The sequence below is a fragment of the Sceloporus occidentalis genome, unplaced genomic scaffold (genome assembly GCF_023333645.1).
Source record: "Sceloporus occidentalis isolate IW3139 unplaced genomic scaffold, rSceOcc1.0.p SCAF_1, whole genome shotgun sequence".
In the NCBI taxonomy this organism is placed as follows: Eukaryota; Metazoa; Chordata; class Lepidosauria; order Squamata; family Phrynosomatidae; genus Sceloporus; species Sceloporus occidentalis.
This window is the reverse complement of record NW_028316981.1, coordinates 137,859,200-137,873,563: the sequence shown is the minus strand read 5'-3', so window position 1 is coordinate 137,873,563 and position 14,364 is coordinate 137,859,200. Positions and strand designations below refer to the sequence as shown.

General features: G+C 43.0%; 1 protein-coding gene across 6 annotated transcripts in view; it reads left to right on the top strand.

Annotated features, from left to right (window-relative positions):
* LOC149322292 (cytohesin-1) overlaps positions 1-14,364 on the top strand; it is an 81,619-nt gene that overhangs the window by 55,609 nt on the left and 11,646 nt on the right. For all 6 annotated transcript variants that reach the window (XM_089538700.1, XM_089538727.1, XM_089538718.1 and 3 more), the window contains exons 2-9: positions 1,782-1,864; positions 3,648-3,712; positions 5,660-5,726; positions 7,450-7,568; positions 8,470-8,550; positions 9,078-9,190; positions 9,935-10,083; positions 10,459-10,570. In XM_089538700.1, coding sequence (XP_089394826.1) covers positions 1,782-1,864; positions 3,648-3,712; positions 5,660-5,726; positions 7,450-7,568; positions 8,470-8,550; positions 9,078-9,190; positions 9,935-10,083; positions 10,459-10,570 — 789 coding nt within the window. The remainder of the gene's footprint in view (positions 1-1,781; positions 1,865-3,647; positions 3,713-5,659; positions 5,727-7,449; positions 7,569-8,469; positions 8,551-9,077; positions 9,191-9,934; positions 10,084-10,458; positions 10,571-14,364) is intronic.

The following is a 14,364-nucleotide window of genomic DNA, read 5'->3' as shown; positions in this document are numbered from 1 at the left end:
GAAGAGACCGCATGGGCCATCCAGTCCAACTGCCTGCCATGCAGGAGATCCAAATCAAAGCATCCCCAACAGATGGCCATCCAGCCTCTGCTTAAAGACCTCCAAGGAAGGAGACTCCACTACACTCCGAGGAAGTGTGTTCCACTGTCGAACAGCCCTTACTGTCAGGAAGTTCTTCCTAATGTTGAGGTGGAATCTCTTTTCCTGTAGCTTGCATCCATTGTTCCGGGTCCTGTTCTCTGGAGCAGCAGAAAACAAGCTTGCTCCTTCCTCAATATGACATCCTTTCAAATATTTAAACAGGGCTATCATATCACCTCTTAACCTTCTCTTCTCCAGGCTAAACATCCCCAGCTCCCTGAGTCGTTCCTCATAGGGCAAGGTTTCCAGGCCTTTCACCATTTTAGTCGCCCTCCTCTGGACACGCTCCAGTTTCTCAATGTCTTTTTTGAATTGTGGTGCCCAAAACTGGACACAATATTCCAGGTGGGGCCTGACCAGAGCAGAATACAGTGGCACAATTTGGTCACATGGTTTCTAGTGTTTCTAAAGAGCAGTGTGTTTTTTTGCACGAAGTACTTCATCACCTACAGCAGTGATTTCCAACCTGTGGGTTGGGACCCCTTTGGGGGTCGAACAACCCTTTCACAAGGGGTCACCTAAGACCATTGGAAAACACATACTGTATTTTCATATAGCAACGAAAATAATTTTATGGTTGGGGGTCACCACAACATGAGGAATTGTATTAAAGGGTTGTGGTATTGGGAAGGTTGGGAACCACTGACCTACAGCCTTACTTGTATTAGCCATTGCTTCCCCCATCCCTCCTGGTGTATGTGTGAGGTTTTCATAAATATGCACCGAAGTGTAGGCTCAGAGTCTGATACAGAAGCAGGCTATAAGCTAGCAAGACTTAGTAATGGGAGAGGGAGCTCCTGGGCCTTTTGACTGTCGGTTGAAGAAGGGACAGTTTTATTGCATGCTGGTTCTCCTGACATTGTAACTGCTCTGAGGGATGAAATTCTGTCTGCTGAAATTCTCCCTTTAAAGGAGCTTTTGAATATAAAAAGTCAGTCTCTTACTGAATCTGACCTGCTTCCTCACTCTTAGGAATATATCTTAAGAATATTGCTGATGCTTTATCTGTGGCTGCACTGGCCTTCTTAGTGACTTCAATGCATTTTAATTGCTTTTCCTTCTCTTAAAACAACATAGTTCTTTCCTCTCTCATTCATAGAATCATAGAATCGTAGAGTTGGAAGAGACCACTAGGGCCATCCAGTCCAACCCCCTGCCATGCAGGAAATCCAAATCAAAGCATCCCTGACAGATGGCCATCCAGCCTCTGTTTAAAGACCTCCAAGGAAGGAGACTCTATCACCTTCCGAGGAAGTGCATTCCACTGTCGAACAGCCCTTACTGTCAGGAAGTTCCTCCTAATGCTCCATGTTCCAAGCAGGTTTTTCATTTGTATTATTAGCATTGCATTCAATGTGTGCTGTCATGGCTCATGATCCAATGCAGGCTCCTGTAGCCTCATATGAAAAAACTCAGTATAGCAGTTCTATTCTTATGTGTAACAAGGAAGCAATGGAGAAAATGTGATGCCACTGGCCATTCCAGCTGGGGGATTCTGAGAGCTGTAGTCCAAATAAATAAATAAATAAAATTTCAAAACTTTGCATACTGTTTGATGTTTAAATCTAAGTTGTATGAGAGGCAGATTGGCTTATCATATAAATACATCCATTGTATGTAATTCATTCTTTCCTTTGCAGTACCCAGCGACCTGACCCCTGAGGAGTGCCAGGAGCTTGAGAACATCCGTCGACGCAAGCAGGAGCTGCTGGCAGACATACAGGTGTGTTGGGTCAGGATGAGAGTAGAGAAATGAGTGGCATATGGAAAGATTGGAGATAGATGACAGGGCATGTGCTGTGTATGCATTACAGAAAGTCCTAGCCTCTTAACTTCCTAACATCTCCAGGTAGGAAAAGGTGAAGGGCAATCTCTCCAAACCCTGGGGGATCACTGCCAGAAGGAGCTGGATTTTTTTTTTATAAGGCAGCAGCTTACATAAGAAACCAAATAATTATCACATCACTGGGAGTTTTATGTATCTCATTACCACAGCAGTAATTTTCACTATCTTCAAATCTCCCTCTCTGGTCAGAGAAAGTTCAGTGGTTATTCTGCCACTTCTAGGCAAGTGCTGATTCATTATGGTTGCTCCCTCCCACTGCCTTTTTAAGTATTGCCATGGGTCAGCCCAGAAAAAGTGAAATAAAAATAAAGGAATACTTTTGGGCATGCATAGTGTTCCTTTTCTTTGCCTCAGGTAATAACAGTCAGCCCCTCAGCATCTTGGATTAGCAGCAAACAATTCTTGTTGGCATTGCTCTGTTTGGAAAAGAAGCACTGGGATCTCCCACCTCCCTCCCCAAGAAAGATTCTCTGTATGTCAGCCTGGAGGGTTTACACAGCAGGGGCTTGGGCACATGTCATTACAGATCAGCAAGGAGCATGGTTCTGGCCATTCTAACAAGGTAAGGGAGGGGCGAGAAAATAGCCGGAGGGCCCAGTTAGCCAGTGGGGTGCCTGTGTCTAAACATTAAGCTGGTGATGAGGGAAATCCCCCTTCCTGTTTCTAACCCTGGCCTGTCAGGTTGATGCACCTTATGGACCTGATAAGATAGAGGGAGGTCTTAGGGTATTAGCTTTCTACTTCTGCACTTGCTCTTGTAGTGCAACTTGCCACCTGCTATCCAGCTTTTTTATGCATATTAAGGTGCAGGATAATCACTTAACATGTGTGTCATTCTTCAGGAAGGTGACATGTCTTCCTAAATAATACTCCTCTTTGCATCACAGTTATTGCATTCTCCATTACCCAGTTAGACCCATCCACTTGGTTCTGGGACTGGCTTCCTTTCTTTGGGTCAACTTGCTTATAGGTCCTGTGCTTGGCAGGGATACTCATAAATCCCATCAACAATAAATAAGGCAGCAGCAGCAACAACAGCTAATCACTGCCATATGCTGGAGTCCTAATGAGATTAACCCAGTAATTGTGTTAGCCCCAGGGGCTTGCTCTTCCTTCCTTCCTTCCTAGAAGAGCTCAGTATGTCTTCCTACAGATTGGCATCACAGCCTAGTTTGTTTCAGTTCCAATACTGGCAGACATCTCTCTATCTTTGTCCTAGGGCCATGGCTGCAAGCAGCAGGCTTTGGCTGCCACTTTTGACCAGTGAAGTGTCTGAAGTGGGGAACAAGGTTTTCTGCTTAAGTGGGAGAAGATTGGTTTGTTAGATCTGTGAATGCAACCTCCCCCCCCCCCAATGTATCCATTCAACAGACTTTTGAGTGTTGGTGGTGTTGTCTTGGCAAGTCTTTCTAGTGATCTGTAGATGGCAGTGGAGGAAATATTTATCTTTCCTTATCTCTTATCCCCCCTGTGCCCCAATCATTTACCACCATCCAGCCTGGATTAATGAGGTTGGGGAAAGGCATATAGGTCAGATGAGGCTTGGAGGGCAATAGAGACTTTTTTTTTTAAACCTATTCTTTCCAACCCTTCCAGATGATCAGGAACATCAGTTCATTTCTTTCTCATTCTTTTTTCCCCCTTCCCCCTCTTCTTCCAGCGTTTGAAAGATGAGATAGCAGAGGTGACTAATGAAATCGAGAACCTGGGCTCCACAGAAGAGAGGTGAGTTGTGCTTCTTTTAGAGAGGCGTTGAAAGTGAAAATTAGAGTTCTGGTTTTCACTACCTTATTATGAGAGTTTTTACTGAAATGAATTAAGCAATCAGACTGTCAAAAGCTCTACACCAGAACTGAAAGAAATTCAAAAATGCCCATTGAAATGGAAGTGTCCACTTTTTCAAGGAGGCCAATGTGTAAGTTTTTGTGCCAGCTGCAGATTGCACTTAGCCCATGCTGAGCATAAAACAATACTCAAACATAACTATTTGTATTTGTAATATGTGTATACCTTATCCTTTTAAACTGTATGTATGTCCTTTTAAATTGAGATGTATTTTAACTGATGTGGTATGTATGTTAATTGTTGTTGTTCCCCACTTCAATCCATGAGGCAAGAAATCATCATCATCATCATCATCATCAAGTGTTTGTATGCAATTACACAGTAATATATTTTGTTCAAGGCAGAGGTTTTGCTTATGTTTAGCACATATGGGCTGTGCCTTAGGCCTGTCAAGAAGCTGAGGAAAACCATGTCTATTGTTGGGATGAATAAGTGACCATGTATTAAGAGTGTGCATGGCTAGCTATAGTGCATCATGGGTCTTAGTATCATCAGAGGATCTTTGGTTCTGACCAGTTCCCCAAATGTTTCTAGGTCTCACTTTGTCCTCACTTCACTCCCCACAATTTTTTAATGCTGGTTTTGTTTCCCTTCTGGCAGCAGGTTCTCTGTCTCAGGCTGTTACGCTGAACGGGGGGCAGATGGAGTCGCCAGCAGATTAGGTGGTCTCAATTGTCAATGGAAACTGACATGTGTCATCTCTTTCAATCATTCAGTATAGTTTCCCTTCCTCCTCCCAGCAGAGGCCAGGCCCTCATGATGCAGGGCAACCCAAAAGGGTTTTGCTTCTTCCCACGTCTTACTCTGACTGGGCAACTGGAGTATCACCCAGAAACCTGCCTGCTAGTTTGTGCCAGTTCCCTGTCACAGGCTCCATTTTAGTGCTGGGAGACTTTCATATCTTACCATATTCAACTGGAGCTAAGATGATCTATATACACCATACTTACCGTACATAAAATACCTTTAACATACCTTTAACTTAAAATGATGAACCCCCAAATGATCGCTGATGGGGTGGACTCATCTGCCTCCCTGCAGCTTGCTCAGTTATTTAATAATAATAATAATAATAATAATAATAATAATAATAATAAATTTTATTTATGTTTCCCCACCTCTCCCATAGGATCAAAGCGGGGTTACAGACTATTAAAAACCATTACAAACAATCTCATGAATAAAATCCAGTAGTATAAAAACCTCTAAAAACAATCATACAACATACATATCCAGGGTAGGCAGAGAATCGATGGCATCAGAGATTGATTTAAGCAATCAAAGGAGCCCAGTCAGTGGCAAATGTAATTTTTTATATTTTCCCTTTAGCCACTATAATTCCACATGTCAGTTTTTCTGAAAGGGCAATTCTCCTCACATGGTTTAGCCAATTTTGGTCAGACAAAAGGCATTGTGCAACTATCTCATCTTTACTTTCTTCTCAGATTTTCTGTAGAATTAAAAAAAAACCACAGGAAGAAGTGAGAGAATACAGGAGGGTTACAAACTAAAGATTTTTTTTTTAAAATGTAGACATCACTAAAACATATGTGGATGAGCCAGGGGAATTGCAAAAGTATTTTAAACATGTCATAGAGAGGACAAAAAGAAAGTAGGTGAGAGGATTTTACCATGTTTCCGGACCTGAAATTGGAGCCCAGTAAGTGTCCAGAAGTTTCAGGAGGCCAGAACCATGGCAAATTCCCCACACTCCCAATATATTGTTTAAGACATTTGGGAGCAAAACAGTTGCCTGCCTGAATCTTCAGACTGTTCTTTAGTGATGGAATTGGAGAGGAATCTCATCAAACCTTTTGTGCCATTTAGGAAAACGATGCAGAGAAACAAGCAAGTGGCAATGGGAAGAAAGAAATTCAATATGGATCCCAAAAAGGTAACCAATGTGGCCTTAACTGTGCTGCTGACAGCAGTTAAGTTCCAGGAATGAATGCAAGGCCCTCTACTGCAGGCAAAGTTAAAGGGTCTGATCACAAACTGTGCTGGCATTTTCTTGCCCAATTTGTTTGTGTCCCCCCCCCCCCCCATTTTGTCTCATGTATGTATGCTCCCTCACTTTCTCTCTCTCTCTCCCTAGTGTATTCTGGCTTCTCTCTCTCCCTAGTGTATTCTGGCTTCCTCCTTCCCGCTCTGGTATTCTCTTTCCTATTCAGGGGAAGCAAGTGTGCTGGTGCCATCCCTAAAACTTTCAAGTGGGCTTTAAATTTTTAATCTTGAATTAACTAGCACTTTTAACAAACAATCCAGGCTCATGCTGGAAATGCCAGGATGGCAGATTTACCTCTGCAGAAGGGGTAACATAGTGGTTTGTATGTGATCTAGAAGGTCCCTAGTTTATATCTTCCTTCAATTACAATCCTCCAGGCTCCTTTTCATCCTGGAGAGAAGTGACCAGTGGGGTCCCACAGGGCTCTGTCCTGGGGCCAATGTTATTCAACATCTTTATCAATGACTTCAGTGACAGAATTGGGAGCATACTCATCAAATTTGCAGATGACACCGAATTAGGAGGACTAGCGAATACTCCAGAAGACAGAATCAAAATTCAAAATGACCTGAATAGACTAGAAAGCTGGGCCAAAAACTAACAAAATGAAATTCAACACGGAGAAATGTAAGGTACTGCACTTAGGGCGGAAAACTAAAATGCACAAATATTGGAAGGGGGGCACCTGGCTGACCGAGACTACATGTGAAAGGGATCTGGGAGTCCAAGTAGTCCACAAGTTGAACATGAATCAACAGTGTGATGTGGCAGCTAAAAAGGCCAATGCAATTTTAGGCTGCATCAATAAAAGTATAGTGTCTAAATCAAGAGAAGTAATAGTGCCACTAAATTCTGCTTTGGTCAGGCTTCGCCTGGAATATTGTGTCTAGTTCTGGGCACCACAATTCAAAAAGGACATTGAGAAACTGGAGCATGTCCAAAGGAGGGCGACTAAAATGGTGAAGGGTCTGGAAACCATGTCCTATGAGGAACGACTTAGGGAGCTGGGGATGTTTAGCCTGGAGAAAAGAAGGTTAAGAGATGATATGATAATCCTGTTTAAATATTTGAAGGGATGTCATATTGAGGAGGGAGCAAGTTTGTTTTCTGCTGCTCCAGAGAACAGGACCCGGAACAATGGATGCAAGCTACAGGAAAAGAGATTCTACCTCAACATGAGGAGGAACTTCCTGACAGTAAGGGCTTTTCGACAGTGGAACACACTCCCTCGTAGTGGATTCTCCTTCCTTGGAGGTCTTCAAGCAGAGGCTGGATGGCCATCTGTTGGGGATGCTTTGATTGAGATTTCTTTCATGGCAGAGGGTTGGACTGGATGGCCCTTGTGGTCTCTTCCAACTCTACAGTTCTATGATTCTTTGATTCTTCAGTGGTATGAGGCAAGTCACTACTCCCTTGGTCCTTGACCACTTCTGGATCACTTGTAACATGGCCTGCCTTCCATTCTATTGCAGGGATTCAGATAATATATGTAACATACACGGCCATTTAAAATATCCTCTATATGTATTACAGATGTCTTGTATTTCCATGCCTCTTACCAAGTGCCAGAGGAATCAAGAGAGACACTTAATTCTTTGTGTTGTGCTTGCAGGGGATCCAGTTCCTGATAGAGAATGATCTGTTGAAGAACACACGTGATGACATTGCCCAGTTTCTCTACAAGGGGGAAGGGCTCAACAAGACTGCCATTGGTGACTATCTGGGTGAAAGGTAATTGAGAGGGAGACCTGGGCTTTGGCATGACATTCAGCCTTCTCTCACAGCAACTCTGTCACTTCATCTTGATTCCTGTGCCTCAGCAACATTCATCAAGAGATCACCACATGGGGAATTTCGAGAGAAAACATGCAAGTTTCACTTTCCCCTGCTTTGTGACTACATCATTTGGGACTTCTGGCATCCATACCCAGCCTGGAGAGTTTCTGTGACTCAGCTGTTTTTAACTAATTCTGGCTGGGTGAAGAGCTAGAAAATAATGGCAAATGGGACTGTGATTTTTTAAAAACTGTTTAGGGCTGAAATTTTATTGTCTCTAGCTGGGCAGTGTTTGGCAATGTTCTTCCAAAGCTGCCTTAACACTGCTTAACATCTAGAGCTTTACAACAGCTAGTCTGTGCTGTTGGCCATGTAATGTACTTGTGGAAGCTCCTCAGGTGCTAGGGTACATTCAAATGTTCATTGATTCAGCACCTTATTGTTGTTTAGCTTGTGTGGGGAGAAACTGTAACTCAGTAGTAAGCAACAAATGTTTTTTACATAAGGTCCCAGCTTCACTCCCTCACTAGTCAAACTAAAAGGAGCAGGAGATGGGAGTGGTTCCTAACTGCAGCTCTGGACAGCACTGCTGGTCAGTGTAGTATAGTACTGAGTTAAACAGATTCATGGTCTGATGTGGTATAAGCAGCTTCCTGTGATCAAGAAAGCAGAGGACATCTATTGATTTTAGCAGACACTGTCTAGTAAGCTTTGTGTGTTAGGTAACTGTATGTAATGGTTATTGCTTCTCGGCCTTTTGGCTAAGATCAAGTGTAGTGTGTGTGTGTGTGTATGTGTATGTAATGGCTGAATTGCTTACTCATATGTTTCATTCTGTTCTTCTTCCTTACTGAAGAGATGATTTCAATATCCAGGTGCTGCACTCATTTGTGGAGCTGCATGAGTTTACTGACCTCAACCTTGTACAGGCATTGCGGTGAGTGACAATGGTGGTGGTGGTTGCAGAGCTATAGTTGAATTTTCCATTTTCCCCATTGCTTGCTGCACCAAAGAACTTGGTCTGTGGAGGCAAGAAATACTATAAGTGTGGGCTATGGGGCTACCTTGGAAAGATGACAACTATTTCTTGGGAGCAAAAAACAAACAAACAACTTCATTTATATACTGCTTCATACTGAACTAACAATGTCTAAGCGGTTTACAACTGTAAGCTAATTGCCCCCAACAATCTGGGTACTCATTTTAGTGACCTTGGAAGGATGCAAGCCTGAGTCGAGCTTAAGCCCTTTCGCTGGTATTGAACTTGCAACTTCATGGTTTTGAATGAGTGACTGCAGTACAGGCATTTAACCACTGTGCCACCAGGGCTCCTCCAAAGTGCAGAGCTGGGAGTGTACGTTTCCACTGTATCTAGCAGTATGTTCACTCACTGATTTTATTTATGTGGCTTCCTTGCTCACAGCCTTACCTGGGCACATTCTTAGTTTTTTGTGATTCCTACAGGCAGTTCCTTTGGAGCTTCCGGCTGCCGGGGGAAGCACAGAAGATTGACCGGATGATGGAAGCATTTGCACAACGATACTGTCAGTGTAACCCCGGTGTTTTCCAGTCAACAGGTTTGTGATTTGTCATCCTATACTGTCTAAGCTTTAGTAGGGTGGGACAGAATTTTCCTTAGGGTGACAAGACTTCTAGCACAGTTGTCTTCTGGCTTTCACTGCCAAATCCTCTAGCTTGTTGCTGAGAAGTGGAGAACCCAGACTACTGGACTGTATGAAATGTGAAGTGGAGAGATTTAAAAACAAAACAAAACACTTTTGTTCCAATTGAGGTGGTTTGAGAGTGCACCCTGTCCCTAAAGGTGAATAACAATCCAGGAAATACTGAGCTTTCATTATGGGGCTTAATGATGCTATTCAGGATATTTCTTATTTATAAGATTTGTGTGCTACCTTATAACATAAAGCAGTTTACAGTAAACAGGTATAAAATATCTTCACTTAGCAACAAAGAGGCCACAAAGATGGCACCCCCTGAATTTTTTTCCACAAGTAGGTTGTTGCTAATGAAAAGGTCTTCTCCCTAGCAATTACCTGCCTCACTTTATTTGGCACACACACTTGCACCATGCCATCTGAAACAGATAATAAGGCTTGGGTGTACATATATGGGACAAAATAGTCTTTCAGGTTGCCTAGTCCCAAGCCCTTTATGATTTTTAAGCTCAGAACCAGCACTTCAGTGTAAAGCTAAGCAAGGCCAAATAGCATAGAGTTTGACTTAAAGCTTTATAATGGAATTGAAAGGATACCCCATATGATGTTTATTCCCTCCTGCCTCTTTATCACTTTCCACCCCAGATACCTGTTATGTTCTCTCTTTTGCAATCATCATGCTGAACACCAGCCTGCATAACCCCAATGTCAAAGACAAGCCAAGTGTGGAGCGCTTTATTGCCATGAACCGTGGTATCAATGATGGTGGGGACCTGCCTGAGGAACTGCTCAGGGTAAGCTTTGTGGAAAGGGAGAAGAAGGAGTAGCATTCTGAAAATAGAGGTTGGATGCTGACTGGGGGAGCAGGAAGAATGAGCTCATAGGATGCTAGCTTATAACAAGCTAGACTGTTTGTCTATTTTTCTCTCTGTTTGGCAGTGACACCCCAGAGTATCAGAGAGTGAGCTTTCATTCCTCCTGCTACCAGCTCCTTCTAACTGGAAAAGCCAGGGACTGAATCTTCAGCATGTGAATCCTGTGCTCTCCTATTACTGAGTCAACATTTCTTCTCATCCTGTCACCTAGAATTAGAAACCAGGCTTGCAGAGAATGAGGAAGTTGTGCAAGTCCTTGCTGTGGAAATAACCTATCTTGTGTTTCTCTACCAGAATCTCTATGAGAGCATAAAAAATGAACCTTTCAAAATTCCAGAGGATGATGGTAATGACTTGACTCACACGTTCTTCAATCCGGATCGTGAAGGCTGGCTTTTGAAGCTTGGTGAGTACTTCTGCACAAAACAAAGCCTGCACCACAGGGAGCAGGACTGCTGTTGCCAGGCATGGGCTGCAGGGAAGCATGGAGCTCTGCAGGAGCCTGGTGACTTCTCTTTGCATGGGTTTTGGTGACCACATACAGTCCAGAACAAAATACCTGCTACAGAACTTGGGAAACTTCAGATCATCCTAAGAGCAGCTTATCCAGCAAGGACAGTCTTGGTTGTGGTTCTAGCTAATTTCTTGTGGTTCTCATTAACCTGTGTATGGTCAAACCAGTTTTTGGGGGGAGGCAGAACATGAAGTGGGAAAGACATCTTAGTTCTGTGGGCCCAAGGATCAAACAAAATCAGGTTTCCATTGGTTCCAAGATCATGACTTACAACTGTTTGAGCAAAAGTTCAAGTTATTGTCTATAGTGCCATGCTTCTCACATCCACATTGCAGGCTAGTCTCTGGCATCGCCTCACGCATCCCACGCACTGGCAGTGTATGCATGGCATCTGCGAGGCATTCACCAGTCCTCTTTATGCAGCCCTTGGCCGCCCTCCTCCTGCTCACTCAAGAGTTGTCAGTGATCTTCCCAGGATTTGGCTGGAGCAAGTTCCCTAGCTGGTTTGTTTGTTTTTTCCCTGCTTTAGGGCTCTCAAATCTCTTGGAATCTGCAAATCAAATTTGAAAACTCAAATCCTCTGAATATTCAAATTTGCTGTGTCTGAATCACTAATAAAATGCAGCTAATGGAATCATTCATCTGTGAATGTAACCTTTCTGATATTGCTTTGAGACTTTTATGAACATAATCAAAACAGATGTTACGATTCTAAGCAGAAACATGCACACCCCATTCAGTTTTGACAAATGATGTTTGAGCTGAGACTTTGATACTGAGTTTGAATCTTCACATTTTATATTGCCTGCTTTCTGTTCTTTTCAGCCAAAACTGTGCCACACATGACTACAGATTATTATATATTGTGTTATAAGACAAGAAACAGAGGCTGTACAATGTGATGCTACAACTGGAACTAGGTTTGCTCACACAACAAACCAGGGTGGGCCACTTAAGAACAGCCATTAAGAGCATCGACATACTGAGAGAACATTTTAAAGAAGGGTTGGACAAAGTATGACCTACCAGATATTGCTGAACCACAGTTTTTGACCAGCCCCAGCCAGTGTAGCCAGTGGTGAAGAATACTGGGAGTAGCACTCCGACAACTACTGAAGGGGCATGCTTCGCTCATGCCTCTTTCAAATGTTATAGACTTAGTAGGTACCAAATACAGGATTACTTGAAATCACGGTTGCATTCTACTGTAGTGCTCTTGTAGCATTTATTTTATGGCTGGCTGGGCAACCAAAATGTCCAATTTTTTACGATAGGAGCAAGCTGCTGCCCTCCAGATAATATACTCCATTCCCAACAGCCCCAGCATGCTAAATAGGAGTGATGAGTCTTGTACTATACCAGTATCTAGAGAGATCCATTCTGGACCCCCCCCCCCCCCACCCAGTGAATTCAAAATCTTGCACATATTCAAGCCCTATAGGCTTGAATGGGGTGCGTGCATGTGGATCGTGTGCCATGGCCATGCGCCTCATTCAGGTTAATAGTAGTTGCAACGGTATTTGTAAAAGGTATTCAGTGAGAAGAGAAAGCACAAAGAGGAGCACTTTATTTCAAATTTGGGTGGCTCTTATCTATGTCTGTAGTTTTTCAAATCTGAATAGAAGGCAATATAATTTGATTTCTTCCACTCAGCCATGCTCCAAATATACTCTTTCAAAACAGGGTCTTATCACCCCATAAACATGAAAAAAAAATTTAGTCCCAATTCTTCTTCCTCTTTCTCCTTCTGACCACCATTTTGTAAAAGCAATGACACTTGGGACATGTAGCCTTCAAGTTGTCTCTTACTTACTGTGACCCTAAGGTCATGGAGTTTTCTTGTTCAGAGGGGATTTGCTTTTGCCTTCCAACGCGGTTGAGAGAGTGTGACTTGTGACTTGCCTGAGATCACTCAGTGGGTTTTCATGGCTGAGTGGGGTTTAAAACTCTGATTGCCAGAGTCATAGTCCAGTGTTCAAGCCACTACACCTCGATGGCAAGCATGTTTGGGTGCAAAAAGCCATTCATATAAATAAGTTATGTGTTCAGTATTATCTTGATGTGTATAATAAAAGCTTATGGGGAATATAGTGCACCCGTGTCCTACCTGAGTGCACCATACACAGCTTTCAGATTATGCTGAAGCTGTGCACCAAAAGAAGCAGTGGCACATGTGCCATACTGTGCTGCATGCACGAGCCCCATTGTTTGCAGTGGGGCTAGAGCATACATGATATTTCCCTTACGCTAGGGGGTCTGGAATGGATCCCTGCGTAAAGGAAAGGCCAACTGTACAATAAAACCAGATGCATGTTGATCCAACATGCTGCTTCCATTCAGACTTGACCTTGGAGTGATTCTTATGTTTTGAAAGACTAAGCTAATGACATAATTGAAATATTTATGTCTGGGTAACCATAGGTAATGGAGAGAACAAGACTGTACTATAGTCAAGATGGATATCAGAAAGGATACACAGAATACCATATATCATAGCTGGCAGTGACTTTTTAATATCTTCTTAGTAGAGGAAGGGGGGTCACTGTAGATCTTTACCTTCTAGTAAAACAAAACTTGCCTGTAATAAACAGGAATGAGCAATAGCCAGTGAGATTCAAACTTTCAACAATTTTGTGTCCCAGTTGAGCAAACATTCTTCAGGAGTGTCTTGGTGTGTGTCTGTCTTGCATAAGAACATGGCTGTTGGATTTTGGTGATTTTTTTTTAAATGCAGCTCAGATCCTTCAGATATATTAATGCAAGGAGTCCAAATGTTGCATTAAAAATCAATTTCTACATGACCTCCTACTTTGGGGATTCATCCTGTTGCTACTATTTCTTGAGAGCAATTGAGGGTAGTGAAACAAAGAGCTTTGAGGCCTTTTCCTAGGGAAATGTGCAGGGCCTTCAATCTGGATGCAATTGTTTCAGCTAGGGATCACTCTAGACTGGAACTTTATGTAAGTTAGGTCCCTTGGTTTGCAAGACTGTCCTTTGGCCCAAGATCATAAGGGACAGCACTTTCAGAAGATTTCTTCAATCACTAAATGTACAGTATAAGGGATTTCCCAGCATTGCTGCCTGTACCGTTTGTCAAAAAAGCAGTTATTGTTAGATAGTTTTATTAATCTTCTCAGGGTCTAGGACTACCCACAATGTCATTCTGATAAGTCCTAATAAAGAAAATGGAAGATAAGGAAAGAAGTGGCTAAGAACACTAAAACCATTGTAACTATGAATACTTGAGAATGAGATGGTAACCACCAGTGGTGATTCCTCATGTGGTCAGGATCTTGGAGACATGGTTCTTGCCTGTACCCTGGCTGAATCCTTTTGCCTTTGATGATGCATGCCACCCTGACATTACCCCCATGTCCTGGTTGCAGGCCATTTTAACACCTATCACCTGCCCTGGCATTAAATTGATGAACTGTCCAGACAGAGGCTTCTGTGGCATGCATGTTCATGATGCTGCCAATAATTCCTCGTAGTTAGGAATGGGGGTGAACGTTTCTGCCAGAGGCTGCTGCATTTTTGTCTGTGGCATGCTGGTGACCCCAAAAGCTTTAGAGTAGGCCTGGTCCTTCTGCATATTCTGGTGGTAAGGATGGCCTGCATTATTAACGGGAGAGATGTTGGCATCCTCTCAAGTTGTGTCTACCCTCCAACCCTTCTGCCATTGCTCA